The following is an 18,331-nucleotide window of genomic DNA, read 5'->3' as shown; positions in this document are numbered from 1 at the left end:
TGCTGACGAACAAGAGCAGAGTTGAGTAATTCATCACAAAAGAACTTAAGAAGAAAAGAGATCAGAGAAGAAGAAGAAGAAGAAGAAGAAGGAGATCGGGAAGGAGAAGAAGAAGAAGAAGAAGAAGAAGAAGAAGAAGAAGAAGAAGAAGAAGAAGAAGGAGATCGGGAAGGAGAAGAAGGAGATCGGGAAGGAGAAGAAGAAGAAGAAGAGGAAGAGGAAGGAGAGAGAATGAATATTTTAGTCTTTTCAATTAAAATTAACGGTGATTTAACTGAAAATTTAACGGGATAAACTAATGGCATAGTTTTTAAAAATTACAGTGAGTAAATTGAAGATTTTTTAAAACAGAGGGATGAAAGGTTGTATTTCACTAAATCAGAGAGACTAAATTATAGTTTACCCTAAATTTTAATATGATATTCTAATAATTCCATACGATATCGGCCAGTAAATCTAAACCATCAATATCCCTAATTAATGTTTCAAAAGTTAACCTCTAATTCAGTTACCCAATTTCAAATTCCACCAAATTAAATCTGCTGACATGATATATAATTTTTTTTAATTAATTTTATATTTTATTTTTAAAAAAAATTAATTCTTTAACTATCATGTCAAAATTTTGTTAAAAAAATGATTGTGACGGCAAGAAAAGCCTGTATAATTTTTAATTAGCACAAAGATAATTTACTAAGCTAATGTCTGAGGGTGTAAAAATTTTATCTTTATTAATTGAACTAAACTGTTTCACAGTATAAAAACTTAATATTAATATTATCTAAACTCAAATCAGTGAGGTGAATAAAGACGCATAGGGATACCAATCACCGGATGGTGTTGTGAGGAGACGGGGGAATATTAAAATGACGAAGAAAACAACGGCGGAGAAGAAATATAAGCAAAGCAAAGACATAATAATGCAAAGAGAGCTGTGAAGGGCCGGAGAGGAAAGGGACACTCTGCCTTCTCCCTTTGACTATTTTCAAAGCCTCGCGAGGGTGGACTTTGACCTTTACTTTTCAAGCTTTCACTGCTTCCTCCTCCTGCCTTCGCCCCAGCCCCACCCCTCTCTCAGCTAAGCACTACTTTTCTTTCTTCACCTCCTCTGTCCTTCTCTTATCACACAAGAAAATTCTCATAGTTATAAACTGGTGGGCTCCTATTATCTTGATCTTTCATCATTGATCATTAATCATCGTCTCCCCCCTACTACTTTTCAAAGGCTCTCTCTCTCTCTGCAGGCCCGTAGGCCACGGCAGAAAGCTCAGCAAATTAAGCTCCTTCTGTTTAATTTTCAAATCTTTGTCACACCCACCAAACTTGCAGCCAAACCTATACTAATAAAGTAGATTTTTGCTACATGTGGAGAGACACACGTAGCTCATTCCACAGTCCAGTTCTTTGAATTGCTTTCTTTTAAACGATCTTTCATTCTTATACTTTTCATCAAATGAATGTTCCATCCATGGAGATCAAAGGTAGAGACATAATCAAATGACATCAAGAAGACAGAGCAGCATAGAGATCCTAATTGAGCAGGGGATTTCTCATGCAGCTGCATGCATCTTTAGCTAATTTATAGCTATTTACATGGATACCGTGTTTTCGCTTCTCATCAATGAAGCAGACCGTGCCGGCTATCTTCGATCGCTGATGCAGTCTTTTGGCTGCAATTACATTTGTGTTTGGTTCGACATGCCTCAACCAAACCAGTATGTTTCCCGATCATATCTACATATATTTATCTTTTTCCCATATGTAAACGTTAAATGGTTGCTAATATTTGGTCCTTAACAGCCATTTATACTTTCTGGATGGATATTACCACGAAGAAAACAATCAACCAGGCTCTTCGTCGGGAAGCTTAGCTCGGAGGCTTTTTGATGAATATCGGCAAGAAAACTTCTTGCCTGTAAATAAGTATGCTATCTACACTTTCTCTCTCAATACATACTTCTTAATTCTGCTCTTAACTGTTTCTGAAAATGCCTTCTTGTTTTCTATATCAGCCGTGTTCCCGGAATGGCTTTCGTAAATAATCAACCCTATAGAGAGTTAAGTGAATCTGAACTTCAAAGAATGGCATCTGTTACTGTGCAGCAGCGATTCTATCAGGTAATAGATTATACTGATCATGGGTTTAAATGAAAATAAGAAAAGATTGCATCTCCTTTAGTTAATTCAGATTAATGGGACTTTTGATAGCTAACTTTGTACTACTATGTCTGTTTATGTTGCAGGAAGCGAGGATCAAGGTTTGTTCACTTGGAAGATGTCTACTTGCATAAAAATATATAATGTAGAAAGTTATGCTCATATATTTCATCTAGCATTTCTCTCATTTATTGTTTCTGTTCCTCTTTCTTACATACAGACTGCAGTGTTCATGGGGTGCAGAAATGGGGAGATTGAAATGGGCTGGTCCAGTGGGATGACTCAAGTAAGAGAACAGTTCTTTCTTTATATACATTTTTCTGATCAATTTAAAGCTTTGTCATGATTAATAGAAAAGAAGGACATGCATGTATATATATATAATAATATTCTTGTTAAAGTTCAATTGAGAATTTTCCCTTTTCAGATTAACATGGAAAACGCGATCAGGAGTTTGTTTTCAGAAGACATTCCTCATCAGCAATCTCCACTGAGAGAACTTTCGCAAGCGATTGATCCAAACAGGCCTTCATCATCTTCCTCCTCGTTGAGATCACTATCCATGGATAGCCCAGATAGCTCTCCTTTTTTGTTTAATATTCCAATTACATCTCATTTTTCAGAAATCCCTCAAGAGACTCCCTCATTGCAACCAATTCAAAGCACATCAAGTGCGATCCAACGAGTCTTGCAATCTTTGCAGCAAGTAAAAAATACAACTAACCCACTTCGACAAACCATGCAATTGCAGCCAGCACAAAGCTCAACTATCCCACTACAACCAGCCGTGCCATCTTTGCAGCCTATGCCGAGCCCAACTAGATCCCACCAAGCAGCCTTGCAAGCATTTGCCTTGACAAGAAACGTTCATTTACCATCCCAAGAGAGTGAAGATGCTGCAATGACAAGAGCCATTCTGGCAGTTCTAACTTCTCCTTCATCTTCTACTTCTTCAATAACCCCTAACCCACCTTCCAATTACCGGGAAAACCAAAGAACTAGTGCTTTCAAGAATTATCTGACCCCCACAAGACCAATGAGCCAAAGTTTACGCAAGCAAAGTATGCTTAAAAGGGCAATCACTTATTACAGAAGCTTAAATATTGCGAGACGGGAACATATGGTGGCAAGTCGTCCTACAAGCACTCAGTTGCACCACATGATATCAGAGCGCAGAAGGCGTGAAAAGATCAATGAAAGCTTTGAAGCATTGAGAAAACTTCTCCCTCCAGAAGCCAAGGTATATCTATATATGAAGCAAATTTCTTCCACAACATGCACATTCATAGGATCACAGCCAATGCACGTAAAATATGTACGTATATCAGTAATTCAATATTTAATTAATGCAAGGATCTAACTTTTATACAGAAAGACAAAGCATCAGTGCTTACTCGAACAAGGGATTATTTAACCTCGTTGAAAGCTCAAATCGACGAGCTTAGCAAGAGAAACCAGCAATTAGAGGCACAAATAAAGCAACTACCGGAGAAAGAAGTTGCACAAGATGCCTTTCAGTCCTCATCAAATGAAAGAGTTGAAGTCCAGGTAACAAATATCTCTGAATCAACATCAGAAGAACAAAGAATCATCGACCTTCGAGTTGTACTAAGAGGAGAATATCCTATTCAAGATATGGTGATTCGGATTCTGGAGTTCTTAAACCAAGTTAATAACGTGAACGCGATGTCTTTAGAAGCCAACACGCGTACAACAGAATCAAGATCCTTGAATCTTGTAGCCTTGAGACTGAAAATTGAGGTATGTGTACTGTTCTATGTGCATGAATATATTATGAACATATAAATTTTTAAACATTACAATATTCTATCTTTTGCTGATTAACCTCTTTTAATGCAAAGGGTATTGATATTTGCTAATGGAAATGTTAATCAATGCATGCTGATTAAGATTCAATTAAAAAAATATGTTATTCATGGGTCTCTTCCTTCTTCTTTCTGTTTTTTGCTTTGGAAGTTAATTTATTTAAAAAATAAAATAAAATTAATTATCAAAGACCCTGGCCAGCCCATGTTACCATTTTGTGATTTTAGGAAATGAGAAGGAAAGGACGGTCAAAGTGACAGGGAGACATTGAATTTTGTGTGCAAGGAAATAAGAAGGAAAGGGGTTTTTCTTAAAGTGAAATTAAAAATAAGTGGTAAAGTGATAGGGTGATAGAGATGATAATTGATTGCTTGGGTTGTTATTTGTTGAATGCAGGGAGAAGAATGGGACGAGTCTGCCTTCCAGGAAGCAGTAAAAAGGGTTGTTTCTGGCCTGGCACAGTGACACAATTGGGACCCCTACTTTCCAGCTTATTCATTCTTGAAATATTAGATCTCAGATCAAATGTAGAAGTCTAACTAAATTCTTGTCTGGTGGCGGCGCCGCCACTTCTTACTCTCCATATCCTAGGCTATTAGTAAGCTCATGTTTTACTTTTCTTGCATCATTTGAGGCCACAACAACATAAGACCATGTATGGGTGCTTCCATTTGGAGGCCTTTCATCCATAAACATGAGCAATTTTGTCAACAAAAATCTTTATGTGAGAATTTTGAATAATAATTATAATAATATTCCCATAGTACTGAATATTTAGGGTTGAGTTTTGTTTGCATACTGAAGAATTTCCTACAAAAGCATAAGATCATGATAAGTTTCTATATACTCAGAAAAATAAATTAAGATGTGTATAGAATTAATTGGAGGTATTTAATATAATTTTCATCTCATATAAAAACAAGTTTGTTAATTATTAAATAAATAATATATATATATATATATATATATATATATTAGTTGTGTGTCTTTAAAATATAACTGATGACTGTCAGACTTATTATATTTAGGGGCAAGGCTGGACCCTAAAGAAAAAATGCAGGTCAAAAGCTAATCAGTTCATTCTTAAGCAGACCGACCCAATACCGTAGACTCTAGTCTGAAAAAGTGGGGCAGGCCAGATCTCATATGAGTACGGGTCTAACAGGAGGTGATCCAGCTCGGTGATGTGATGTGAGGGAGAATAGCTGGTCCAGTTACTTTGCACCCCTACCTGCATGCGCGCCAAGAGAAATTAAATGGCCGTCTAGCGTGGAAATAGGGTCTGACGCTTTCGTACATACGAATCTGAATGACAGAGACAAGTGGTACTGTAATAGAGATGCGATTAGACGTCACTAGCAGATAAAAGGAAAAGAGATAAAAGATAAGGCATATCTCATTCTCTAATTAAGCTCACACAACCACTTTAAATCTTATTTTTTTGAATTTCAAAACATCAATAATTATGATAATAGAGATATAATTTATTAATCGTATTGAATATTTCAGTTGCAATTGACTATTAATTACATAACATCGTCTATTAACACTTAAATTAAATATATTTGAATTTATAATAATCCAAATGAGGAATACACTTATGAAGCAAGCAAAAATGGAAGTGTGTTGCCCAAATTGACTGCAATTATTTTAATAGCAAGAATGGTGAAAAAGAAAGGAAGTATTCAAACATGGTCAAGAGAAATTAAAAATAAAAGGGGTGGCAATAAAAAACAACCCTCCCAAACCAAACCAGGTAGCTTTCGTGGGTTTCATTTTTATGCAGTAATTAATGGCAATCTGAATAGGCCCACAGCGATGTGGCACTACGAAAACTGGATTTCAAAGGTTGGTTGGTCTTTTTTTATTTTTTTTTTCTCTATGTACACATAAACCACAAAGGGCCCGCCCTTTCAGACGGCGGTATTGACCCGCATTTTCTCGTTAGATCACCATCGGTTTATATTTCAAAAAGAAAAAAATTGTTTCACGTGAATTAAAATATAATAATATATTAATAAAAAAATTATAATAAAAGTAAAAAGCATTTTTTTTTTATAATTAACTTTAAAATTTGTTGAAATTGCAAGCTGATTAACATGAATATAAATAAAAGTAGGATGCATTTGAAATAATTTTAAAAGATTATAATTTAATAGAAAAAAACATAGTGTAGAATATAATTGCAATAAATATATAAAGGTTTTTTTTTGACATTGTCTTTTTTAAAATTTATATTATACATTTTTAAATAATAAAGTTTCTATTTAATTATAATTTATTTTAATGTTTATATTCAAATTTTTAAAAATAATAATTGATATATTTGATAAAAAAATATATCATTTAATTTTTATTATTATTATTTTGCATTATTTTTAAATTTTTTAACATATACTAATAAAAAATAATGAAATAGATTAAAAAATACATATGTGATATAGCGATTTTTAAAATATTATCATTGAAAATCTTAATTTTTAAATATAATAAAGTTTTTTTAAATAGAATACTTAAATTTACAATTAATTATTATTTTAATAAACTTAGATATTTTAAAATAATTCGCATTTAAATGAAAATTTAATTAGAAAAATAGTTAGTTTTAGATAGATATAATGTGAGTATAATATTTTTATAATATATGAAACTCAAAACTTAATAATTTTAAAATCTAGATTTTAATATTTAAAGTTAGATTTTTTTTAGATAAAAGTTCACCTTTAATATAAAAATAAAAAAATAAAGAGAAAAAAAAATGCCACAACATCTTTTTCTTAAACTTCTTATTTTATATAATTGAAAATAATCTAATATTAATTTTTATTTTATTTATTAAATTATCTCTTAGAGTTGTTTCAATTATTAATTTTATTTTTTAAGTACTAATGGTTTTTTTTTTTACTTTAAAAGTTAAACTTTTTTTACTTTAAAACTTTTAGAAAGTAAATTTTTTTTCATTAAATATAATAAAAGGCCTTAAACCTTGCAAATACAATTTAAGAAAATATAAGGTTTTTAAATTTAAAAAACATTAAAGTAAACAAATTACGGTTCATACTCAACAAGCCTAAAGTTTGACCCGAAATGATTTAGAAAACAATTCGATGGTTATTTTTTTAAAAAACCAAAAGCTAACGATAGTCCTTTCGATCAATTTCAACCAAACACATTAATAAGAACTTTCTCTGTTGAAGCCGAACAGGTGAGAATGTGTATTAAAGCATAAAAAACTCTTTTCAATCACTACAAATTTGATTTCCACAAAAAAAAGATCCAAAAAATAAATAGAATCACAACTCAATTCAGATAAAAAAAAAACTCTCATATCAATGAGAGAAATGTTGTAAAATTAATTTAGATTTCAAAAAGATTTTATGTTCATTAAAAATTTTATGGTTGTTGAAGATTTCATGGTAATTAGAGATTGAAAATTTTATTGTAATTAAAGATTTTATAGTCATTAATTATTTTATTTATGAGATTTAAATATAATATTAAATATAACAGTTATGATTTTATTTCAAAAGTTTTATAACCATATATAACTGTCAGTTTTTCCATAATAAATAGTTTTCGTCTTTACAAAGATATGCACTCCTATTTTTCTACCTTATTTTTTCTTTTCTCTGTGTTATCTGCTGGGTTATAAATCAGTGATAAATTCTTGTTGTCCTGATCCTGAAAATTAAATCCCAGAAGAACATGTTTAATCCTGAGAGATCACAAAATAAATTCTTAAGAACAATGTTCAACACAACTCAGGTTTCATTATTTTACCCAATATTTCCAACAATCCTAAGAATTTATTTTTACACAAATGAAATCAAATGTTGTCACTGCCTCTGCTTCTGCACTGCCTACTTCCAATGACATTATCACTACCACTGCTTCTGCTGTTATTCCTGCCGCCACACTTCTTACTGCTGCAAATGGTGGGTAAAATAAGGTCTTTAAGGTTAAAAAACATTAAAATAAATAAATTACAGTTCATACTCAACAGACCTAAAATTTGACCCGAAATGATCTAGAAAACAATTCAATGGTTATTCTTTTTAGAGACCAAAAGCTAACTTTAGTCCTTTCAAACACTTTCAACCAAACACAGTAATAAAAATTTTCTCTATTGAAGCCCACCAGGTGAGAATGTGTATTAAAATATAAAAAACTCTTTTCAACCACTACAAATTTGATTTCCATAAAAAAGAATAGATCTAGAAAATAAATAGAAACACAACTCAACTCAGATAAAAAAAAAAACTCTCATATCGACGAGAGAAATACAACTACCGCAGAGAAGACACGTTTTTTAATGTTCCAATCACGCCTTTTGAATCATCATTTCACGAGTTGCCACCATCCACACTTTCATCGACTTGAACAAGACACACTAGATAACACGATAACTTTTATGTGCATGGAACTCATCACAAAAGCACATGCAAAAAACCAATTAGCAGTTCTAGAGAATCATCATCCGACAAAAATACAAGAACACAAAAAAAAATTACCGATCTTAAAATTTCTCTTTATTGCACCCATGCAAGAAAACAAAATAAAAAGTTGAAAATACAGAAATTTAGGTAGTAAATTAATATCAGGTTAGACTATCAAACAAAGTATTTATTATTATTTTAATTATTAAATATCATTTATTATATGAGAATAAACTTAATAACTATTAAATTAAATTATAATTGCATTAGTCATTTTGGATGGTAGTTAAATTTAATTTTGAATTCAATTCCTATAATTAGTATTCAATATGAATATGGCATAGAAGCCTTTTAGAAAAGTAAATTGACAAAGTGAAAAGTGTATAATTTATAATAAAATTAATAAGATAATCTATTTAATCATATTTTTTACAAGTGTTTGTGGGGCCAAGTAACAATCAACATGCTATAATAACCAAGTTGTTTATGCATTCTTGTTTTGGTATTTTCCAATTTTTTATGTTTTGAACAATGTCAAATTTGTTCATCCTCATGATAGAGACTTTAATAGTTATTGTATTATTATTATTATTATTATTAGTTTACCTCCTTAACTCCATAGATTATTTATTTTTTTATTTTTAAAGTATAAAAAAAGTAAAATTTCAAATCGAATAGAGTTAAGTTTATTGAAATTCATTTTTTAGTAGATATTTTATTATTCAGATCGAATAGAGTTAAGTTTATATTAATGAATTTTTGTATTTCTGTATTTAAGTCCAACCTTATAATTTTTATTCGCAATGAATATAATTAGATCTTCTGATTAAAAAGAAATATCTAGAGAAAGGGAAAAAGTCATTACTAAGTCTACCTCAAGATTTGCTATACATTCAATCATTTATGTCCAGGGAATTTTCCACAGAAGTTACCCACCCACTATTGCTTCCAAAAAGCAAGAGTGCATCCAAAAACTCTATTCCATTCAATTCAATTCAAACTTGCTAGTTTTCCTCACAATCTCTCAATTTTCATGCCAAGCACCTTTCAACTTTTTCATCTACTTCAAAAATTGGTGGATCCCATTTCTAGAAAAACCAAAATTTGACTCTCTAATAACTCTTCTATACATTTCTTTGGCTAATTTTCTTCCTCCAATTAGATTATGGAGGCTTCCCCTTTTTCTCTTTTCTGACCATAACCCAATGCATAATTTAGACTAAAAAAAAAAAGAAAAGAAAAGAAAATATTAAGATGCATCTGAAACTAGTCTTGTGTAGGACTTGTGAAACCAAAACATGAAGAATAGTGTCTGAATTCAGGAAACCAACTGTAAGAAGAAGACAGTTAAAAACACATGACAAAAGTAAAAACATGGTACTTAGACACATTTTACAAGTCATTGCATTAGCATTTTCTACAAGTCTACTAATCATCAAAATTGTGACTTTTTAAAAAAAAAAAAAAGTGAAGAAAGGGTTAGAATAGCTGAATATCTCCATCATATAGTTTTTTTTTTCTTTCTTGAGTGCAATTGCCTGTGTGGGAGGGAAAGTGGGTAAAGAAAATGAGTGAAGCTCAATTTAGTATGCAAATGGGATGCATTCAAACAATTTTTGCTTGAGTGGACTCTTGTGGAGGATCATGTTTCTTGCTTAATTGCTTCACAAGACTCTCAGACTAAAAGTAAGGTCATAATTTGCCCAAAGACTAAATTATTTTTTCTATGAGGATTTACCAATAGCTTGGAATGGAAAATTTTTGTGTGTTTACTAGATGTTTCGGCAGTGATGTTGTTGACATTTATGAGGATTTAGCATGGAAGTCACATTCTTCTGATCTTGCTAGACTGAAGAACCAAGCCGTGAATTCTCAACAGCTTCTTCATACTGAGAATAATATATGGGTGTTGATGGTTTCTTTAACTTTCTTCATAGGCATCTTGAAAAAGTTCATCTGGAGATTCCGGTCTGTCTGAAATCTTCAATTTCATAGTAAAAACATATAAAGCATAGTCTTGTCTTAGATCTCGTCACATGTGCCTTATCACTGGACAATGGAAATGATTAAGTCGTCTGTTCATAAGAGATAGGTTGAGTAATTTTGAGAGCCTGACTAAGAGAGCCACGGCAATAAGATGCCTTAATCTCTTTTTGTATCCTGATATGCCACATTGATAACATAACCCCATTTAAGATTGTGGCTCATGTACTAGTGATTCAACCTAGTTAAGTTCAGATAGCCATGAGCCATCAGGAGAGATAAGAGCACTTATAGTGTCATAATTGTTAATATTCAGCCCTTCAACTTCTCGGAGAGTCTTATAAAACTTGAAATGTTCGTGCTTCAACAGCCTAACTTCATGTTTGTTAGGGGAGAATATGCTTTTAATTAACTAAGTATTAAAGAAGCAAACTGTTCACTATTAATAGATCCGGTATGGATTTTTATCAAAAAGTATAATTACCAAACCTGAAAAGATAAAAGCAAGTGTATGTATCTCTTATATATGGAAGTACAAAAATTCTTACTCAATTTGTAAACGAAACTTTTATTTGTCTTCTTCTTCTTCAACCTCATTATTCTCTGTAACTCTTTAACTTTAAAACCTTAAAGTATTTAAAATTCAGAACTATTGCTCTATACTTATTAAGCTTGTTCTGCACATTCTCTACCTTTCGTACCTAATCTAACCATGTGTCTTAGTTCTAAGTTTTCGTAGATTTTTCAGTTATTATAAGTTATTGGATTAGGTATCAAGATTGATATACAGAAAATTACACGGTCGAACCGTATCACAGGTCAACCAAATAAATTACAATTATCGCTCTTCTAACTTTCATCTATTTTAGAAAATTACACATCTAAACTGTATAGTTACATAACCTTGTATGCATGAAAAAGTTATTGTCTCGATGAAGATTATGTATATATTTTTCTATTACTAATAGAGTTTTTTCTTTCTTTTTATTTGTAGAATAGGAGTTGTAATTTTATTTTTATTTAGTTTAGATTGGTGATTTAGAAGGATTGAGAAATGGAAAGGAAGAAATGAGTGAGAAAAGGGATTTTCTTTTCTAGTTATTTTTTATTTTTTATTTTTTTTACATTAAAACTATCACCGGTATATTATGATGAATTAGGTTTAAGCATTCAATTTATATTTTTCGTATTATTTAAATATTTTCTTTCATCTAAGTTCAATATTAATTAGATTAGTCAAGAGCAATGAAGTCTAGGTTGAGCAATTTCCAAGTGCTTTCTTTATCTCCAAGGAGATGAGAATGAAAAATTGTAATATCTCCTACATGACCAACTTTGTCGTACATAAAATATCGTTATCATGTACGTAATTTATACAAAAAGGTCAATAATAAAAAATTAATAAATGAGGATTATTCTCCAAAATAATCCTTGTTAAAAGAAAAAGGATTAGAGTTGAATTCAAACTATATAAGATAGGAATGTAATAGAGATTGATTAGATTCCACTAATCGACTAAAGGGAGAAAAAGTGAAAGCTTAATATATTTTTAATAATATCATTCCCACATTTATTTTTTATTTATTGTTTTTACAATAATAAAAAATAATTAAATTATCTGATTATTCTTTCTCATCTGAATTATACTTTCACAATCGCTTTTACTTCTCAGTTAAGGCTTTTGTATGATAATTAAGAAAAAAAAAAAATCAAATCAACTAAATGACTGTTATCACAATTATTTCAATTCTAATGATTCTCTCTCAATCAATCTACTAACTAGAAAAATAAGATAATTACGAGGGAAAAAAGTAATAGAATTGGTTTTTAGAAAATTATAGAAAAAATTAACTAATACCCCTTAATGTTTCTGAAAATAATAAATAATTTTGGATAAAACAACTTATAAAAATTATAAAATGAAACACTTACAGATTTAATCTGGTATCTGAATAAATCTTAAAAGTCTAAAACTCTACTCCTCCAATCACCTATTTTCATTTCCAAAAAAAATTACAAAATAAAATAATAACAAAATAATTCTTAATTTAACTAATTTTTTTTACCAATCTAATCACTTCAATTTTAATAACGGCAGTGCGTTGGCTTCAATACAGAAAATAATGTAAAGGTAGAAATAAAATAAATTTTGTGGATTTTCATTTCTAAATATTAGGTTGTTCTTAGTTAACATACACGATGGGCCGGACATGCAAAGAATTTTGCACCAAGCCTGATTGGAGCCGCTCCTTTTGGACGCCACAAAAGTTAACCCGCCCGACCCAAAAACTTGCATGGCCAAGGCCAACTTAAACATTTAACTTGCTAACCTTGTGTAAATATACACAATGATTGCTTGTGATCAGAAACAACTGGCCTTCCATTTTTAATAAGCAGGAAATGGGACTGCAGGATGACAGGATCCCTTGGAAAACTGAATCATACCATGGAATCTAGCGGGATAGCCTCAATCTACAATTTGATGTATTTGCATATTACGCCTCTACTGCAATAACTGCTTCTTCATCAGTAGCGTCAGCTGAAATAATTCCTTCTACAGGTTCTCCACCAGTAGCTTCTGTTCCCTGTTCCTTACCTGAGCCAAAATCAAGTAGCTCCTGCCTGAGCTTCATAGTAAGTTTTTCCCGTGCAACATCATTTTCAGCTAAAAACTGCCTAAGGGCTTCCTTCCCACGGAAACTCTGACCATTGTAATTGTAAAATGAACCAGCCCTGACAAGGAATTTGTGTTTTAACCCCAAATCTATGAGCTCTGATTCCCGGCATATTCCCTTCCCAAACTCAAGCTCAAATTGGACAGTTTTAAATGGGGGAGAAAGTTTATTCTTTACGATCTTCACTTGAACTTGACTTCCTATGGTCTGCAAAGACATTGAAATCAGAAAGAGACAGCATGGTGAGGATCAGTGCAATCAAGGAATGCATACATTTTGGCCAATTTGAACCTAAAAACCTACAGTTACAAGCACACTCCAGACCAACCTTTCAGCAATTGCATTAAAGCCAAATCAACTCTTCATTTTGGGCATGTGGCTTATGCAGAAAATATCCAGGGCAACTAGAAAAATGTCCCATCCTAAATCTATAGTCGATATATTTGTAAATTAACAAGAGTTTTTACTTTTGACAAAAAAAAAAAGGAAAAAAACAATAGTTTTTACTGGTCAATTTGCAATTATCAATTCTATATCACATTCTCTTCCAATACAGACCAAGTTTATAATGGTGCAAAGACTACCATAGATGCAGCAATTTGCAATTCAAAAAAATCCATTCCATTATTTCAGTCGCTTTAGCCCTCTTTACTTTTTCAGTCTTTGGATCAAGATTATATCCTCTTCAGGCAACTCTCCACACCAACATGCATCCTTGCATATTATGTACTTATTTTGAAAACACAAAAATATGTTTGGGACTAAATGCTACCTGCTTTTTCTAGGCAATTTCACCATCTTATGACATTGTTTTTGTCTTTCAAACCAAGGATGTTTCAGATTTTCTGTAATTGGGAGCTAATGCCACATGCAAATTTTACAAATTCAAACAAGTATGAGGCAAAATCCCATAACAAATTCACAAATTAACAATAAAAGATAAAACGCCATACCTCTTCCCCCTTCTTTATAAACCCCACTCTTTTTACGTTTAAGCGCAATGAAGCATAGAACTTCAAAGCATTACCACCACAAGTTACTTCAGTTGGCCCACCAAATCCAAAGGTACTAAGCTTTGACCTCACCTGCACATAGATGCAAGCAATGAGGGATATGATCATTAAGCATAAAGAAAGTGCAGACCAATACCACTATAAATGCATGTCTGCATGTGTGTAGAGCTATGTCCATACTTGATTTATGAATTAAACAAATAAAGACCTAAATATTCATACTTGATTTATGAAGATCAAAATCGTCTGTGACAGCGATAAAGAATGGGTCAACTTGCGTAGCGCCTGGCTCATCAATCTAGCTTGCATTGCCATATGAGCATCGCCCATCTCACCATCAAGCTCACTTTTAGGCACAAGGGCAGCTACCTGTCACCAGATATAAATAGGTTAATGACGAATAAAGGACCTGAAATCAAATCTGTGACTCAATCCAATGAGCTCAAAAGTTATTCAGACTCTATGCTAAAATAACCTTCCAGACATGAAAAAAAATTGCCTCAGACAGGAAGGTGGTAGAAATAGGGTTGAGAGAAAGCCAATTCCCTTATGAAACACGTGCGAATGCTCTCGCATGAATAAGAAACTACAAGTAAAAGAGATCACTACATCATGCAAAAGCACCAACGACATACATTACTTACACTGTCAACAACCACAACATCCACAGAACCACTCCTTATAAGTGTATCCACCAGGCTGAGAGCTTGTTCACCACAATCAGGTTGTGACAGAAGCAAGTTTTCAGTGTTTACTCCAATGGCCTTAGCCAATGAGGAATCAAGAGCGTGCTCAGCATCAACAAAAACACAGTAAGCTGCAAATAGAATGTATCAATATCCTACAAGAAAGTCAAGTCTAGCTATGGAAAAATACTTTTTCATTTAAAATCCCCTGAAGCAATTGACTTCAGCCAACATTTTAATGCTAGAGAATGACAAATTAATTCCTCAAACTAAGGAACTTGCAAATTATTCTATCTTGACAAGATAACATGAACATTTGGATATACTTTTCTCCCAAACTAACCCCAACAACCAAATGCAGGTATATCGACATTGCCAGGATTCAAGTGCAAGGCAATTATGTCTTTCTATGAGCGTCCAGCATGTTGTTATTAATTGTTATTACCAATGAAGTAAGAAGAAATAACATAGGAGTATTGTCACTTAACCTCCTTGCTTCTGTGCTTCAGCAATTACATGTAGAGCAAGAGTAGTTTTCCCAGAAGCCTCAGGACCATAAATCTCCACAATACGCCCCTGCAATTCAATCCAGAGATTTCATAAGCATCCAATAAAATTTGGAGTTTGATTCCCGCTTAAATGTAAGAAAAAAGTGATGTGCCTTGTGAAGGATATTCAGTTTGCAGTTGATGCATTTTGAGTTTAACAAAACAGCAACAACCAAGCTATAGGAGAGCAATCCCTAACACTTGCTAATAAGGAACCAAAGCAGCAACAAGTCCAAATTTTTAGGAGAAAGAGCTTCTACAGTTTTGAGATTCCATAAGTGATAATTTTACAGATTTCATAGCAAAGACCAGCATAAATTCATGGAAAAAAAATTGACAAAAATTCTCCAGCATACCTTTGGAAGCCCACCAGTTCCAAGTGCTATGTCAAGTGCAAAACTTCCTGTGGACACCACTGGAACGTCTTTTGGAATAATTGACCGGCCAAACCACATGATAGATCCCTTTCCATATGTGCAAGTAATCTGATCCAGGGCTTGTTGCAGAGCCACCTCTTTTTTAGACAAGTTAGCTTCACTAGAGTCACTTCCATCAGACTTGGATCTTTTTCTACCTTCAAAATATAGGAGTTGAGACTTGTTATTAAGTGGTAAAGATAAAATTAAGTTACCATATCATAAGCCCAAATCCCAAGCAAGCATATACAAGAGAAAAAAACCCAATTAATCACAAACTAAAAATTAGATTAGCAACTAAGCAAGATAAAATGTAGCTAGTATTACTCAAAATGATATTAAGCCAAAAAAGACGTGTACAAATGCACAAGGGTGCTCCCAATATCAACAAATTCATTCCCAGCCAAAATCATTTATGGTCTAAAAAAATTTAGTTTCAAAAGACTCGTACAATCTTCCTTTTAGGAATTGCATTTCACAAATTGATTCAAAAATTTGATAATGCAAACCACTTCAGTGTTTGGAATGATTATTATTACACATATCAAACACGGCAACACAATTCCCTTTAATGTGAATTCAACCTTCAATCTCTGCTTCAGGGTCCTTAGTCTGTTATAGACAAAGGTCCAACTACAGTTAAGTTATTTAGGTCTGTTTTTAATGTGTTAACACTCAAAAAATAACAGCAAGCAATGCATGAATTTTCAGCACCTTTAGAAGAAAAATTGCAACTCCAAGAAGACGTTCCCAATATTCCTCCCTTGAAAACCTGAAAAAGAAATTATAAAATTAAAACCACCAAAAAACTAAACTAAGTGAATAATCAAAGAAGCTTGAACTGAGTTAAAAAGTAGAGTCATGCTCATTTGAGTAAGCTGTGTGTTCTTTTACCAAGGTATTAAGCAATGATAACATTAAGATTCAGCATTTCTAAAACTTTGGCAGCAGCAAAACAGAGTGCAACTGATCAGATGACTCAGAGAGGAGAGTAAGAGAAATAGAGGAGTGCGTTAAGTAACTTACCGTGGGAGCAAGTAGGGCACGTCTCAGAGAAGAAGCGTTTCGAAGAAGGTTGGCCATGTAAGCCTGTGCCAAAAAATAATTTCAGGAAGAAAGGGAAAAGCGAGGGAGAACACAATCTGTTTTTAGGGTTTTAGCCCTAAAGAAGTTTTGGTTTCCCTCCTTTTTTGAGCCCTCCGCTTTCAAGGTCCATTCAGCTTTTAATTTGCCGATTAAATGAAAAACAAAAAAAAAAAAAGAAGAATTAATATATCATAAATTTAAATTATAATAAAAAATTAACTATAATAATTTAAGTATAAATAATTATAAGAATTTTAAAATTTAAATTTATTAAATGATATCCTAATATTATCTTAATAATTTATAGCACTAAATCGAATATAATTTTTTAAATTTTATTATTTGAAAAATATATATCATGAAATTATTATACTCTAATCTTTATTTCGGTAAATATTTATTTAAATAATTTTAATTTCAATTTTAAATTCGTGTACTTATCTCATACATTTATTAAAATAAAAATCAATATAAATATAATTATGTTAATTCAGTTGATATTAACTTATAATTTATCATTTAAGGGATTTTCAATTTTTATTAAATATATAATTGTATTTTTTAAATATTTTACATGATAATAAAAGATAATTTTAGAATTATTAAATTTATCATTATTACTAAATAATAGTTCAACTGAAATCCTTAAATGTTAGTATTCATTCAAATTCAATAATTTATTACCATAATTAAAAAATAAATTTTTTTAAAAAATAATAATAAATATTTATCTCAATTTTATTTATATGATAAATATATTATACTCTAAATAAATATAATAAATCATAGATAAATTGAAAATAAATATTAAATATATTAATTTTATAAGTATTAACTATTATAATTTATAAAATAATATCAACAAAAGCCTTTATATAAAAATTTTTAAAATTATTAATTACTTTTTTTAAAATGAAAATTGAGATTGGAGAGTAAAATATGATATCTCTCAATTCATTCAGATGCATTTACCGCTAGATTAAGTCTGTTTGTATAAAATTATTAATTATTTATAACTCTATTAATAATATTGTTAATATTCTTTAAATTTATATGATACGATAATTAATGAAAATGTTATTTTTTTAAATAGAGATTGGAGAAGTAAAATTTGAGATTTGTCAAATTTATTCAAATGGACTTTCTATCATATTAAGTCTATGAGTGCTTAATTAATTAAAATATTAACCGTTAGTTTTAAAAGGGAAAACATTTATATTATATTATATAAATTTAAATTTATTATATTATATATTTATTTAAATTTATAGTAAAAATAGAATTTAATTACAAATAGAATTAAGAATTTTAAAATTAAATGAACTCTAATAATAATTTATAATTTTTTAAACAAATAAAAACATTCTTAATAAATCTTTTTATATTAATTAAAAAAATAATAATATAAATTTATGAAGTGGTATTTTTTTATTTTTTTTATTAAAAAATCACTTCATGCCAATCATTAATTTAAAATTATCTTTATATTTTTATATATAATTTT

General features: G+C 31.0%; 2 protein-coding genes across 7 annotated transcripts; one reads left to right on the top strand and one right to left on the bottom strand.

Annotated features, from left to right (window-relative positions):
* The first annotated feature begins 1,123 nt into the window (after window positions 1–1,123).
* Window positions 1,124–5,403, top strand: LOC110603487 (putative transcription factor bHLH041). Of its 5 annotated transcripts, none has more exons than XR_006348946.1 (9): window positions 1,130–1,715; window positions 1,801–1,923; window positions 2,013–2,118; window positions 2,244–2,258; window positions 2,378–2,443; window positions 2,585–3,397; window positions 3,529–3,918; window positions 4,381–4,511; window positions 5,013–5,403. XR_006348946.1 is itself a non-coding variant. In XM_043951714.1 (8 exons), exons 1-8 carry the CDS (start codon window positions 1,594–1,596, stop codon window positions 5,091–5,093), a joined length of 1,716 nt encoding a protein of 571 aa, XP_043807649.1. In that variant the 5' UTR covers window positions 1,130–1,593; the 3' UTR covers window positions 5,094–5,403. The 5 variants fall into 5 exon arrangements, 3 of the variants coding, with proteins under 3 accessions (XP_043807650.1, XP_043807649.1, XP_021596921.1); XR_006348945.1 differs by having other exon boundaries at window positions 1,131–1,715; window positions 4,381–4,582; XM_043951714.1 differs by lacking the exon at window positions 4,381–4,511.
* Window positions 5,404–12,541: 7,138 nt separating this feature from the next.
* On the bottom strand, window positions 12,542–16,944 carry LOC110602983 (DNA repair protein recA homolog 3, mitochondrial). 2 transcript variants are annotated; one of them, XM_021740616.2, is made up of 8 exons: window positions 16,768–16,944; window positions 16,456–16,513; window positions 15,682–15,899; window positions 15,266–15,353; window positions 14,727–14,908; window positions 14,314–14,460; window positions 14,032–14,163; window positions 12,542–13,285 (listed from the first exon to the last, which is right to left on the bottom strand). In XM_021740616.2, exons 1-8 carry the CDS (start codon window positions 16,822–16,824, stop codon window positions 12,899–12,901), a joined length of 1,269 nt encoding a protein of 422 aa, XP_021596308.1. In that variant the 5' UTR covers window positions 16,825–16,944; the 3' UTR covers window positions 12,542–12,898. The 2 variants fall into 2 exon arrangements, with proteins under 2 accessions (XP_021596308.1, XP_021596309.1); XM_021740617.2 differs by having other exon boundaries at window positions 14,736–14,908.
* Window positions 16,945–18,331: the final 1,387 nt, after the last annotated feature.

This window comes from Manihot esculenta, chromosome 16 (assembly GCF_001659605.2).
Source record: "Manihot esculenta cultivar AM560-2 chromosome 16, M.esculenta_v8, whole genome shotgun sequence".
Lineage (NCBI taxonomy): Eukaryota > Viridiplantae > Streptophyta > Magnoliopsida > Malpighiales > Euphorbiaceae > Manihot > Manihot esculenta.
This window is presented reverse-complemented; position numbering and strand designations above follow the sequence as displayed.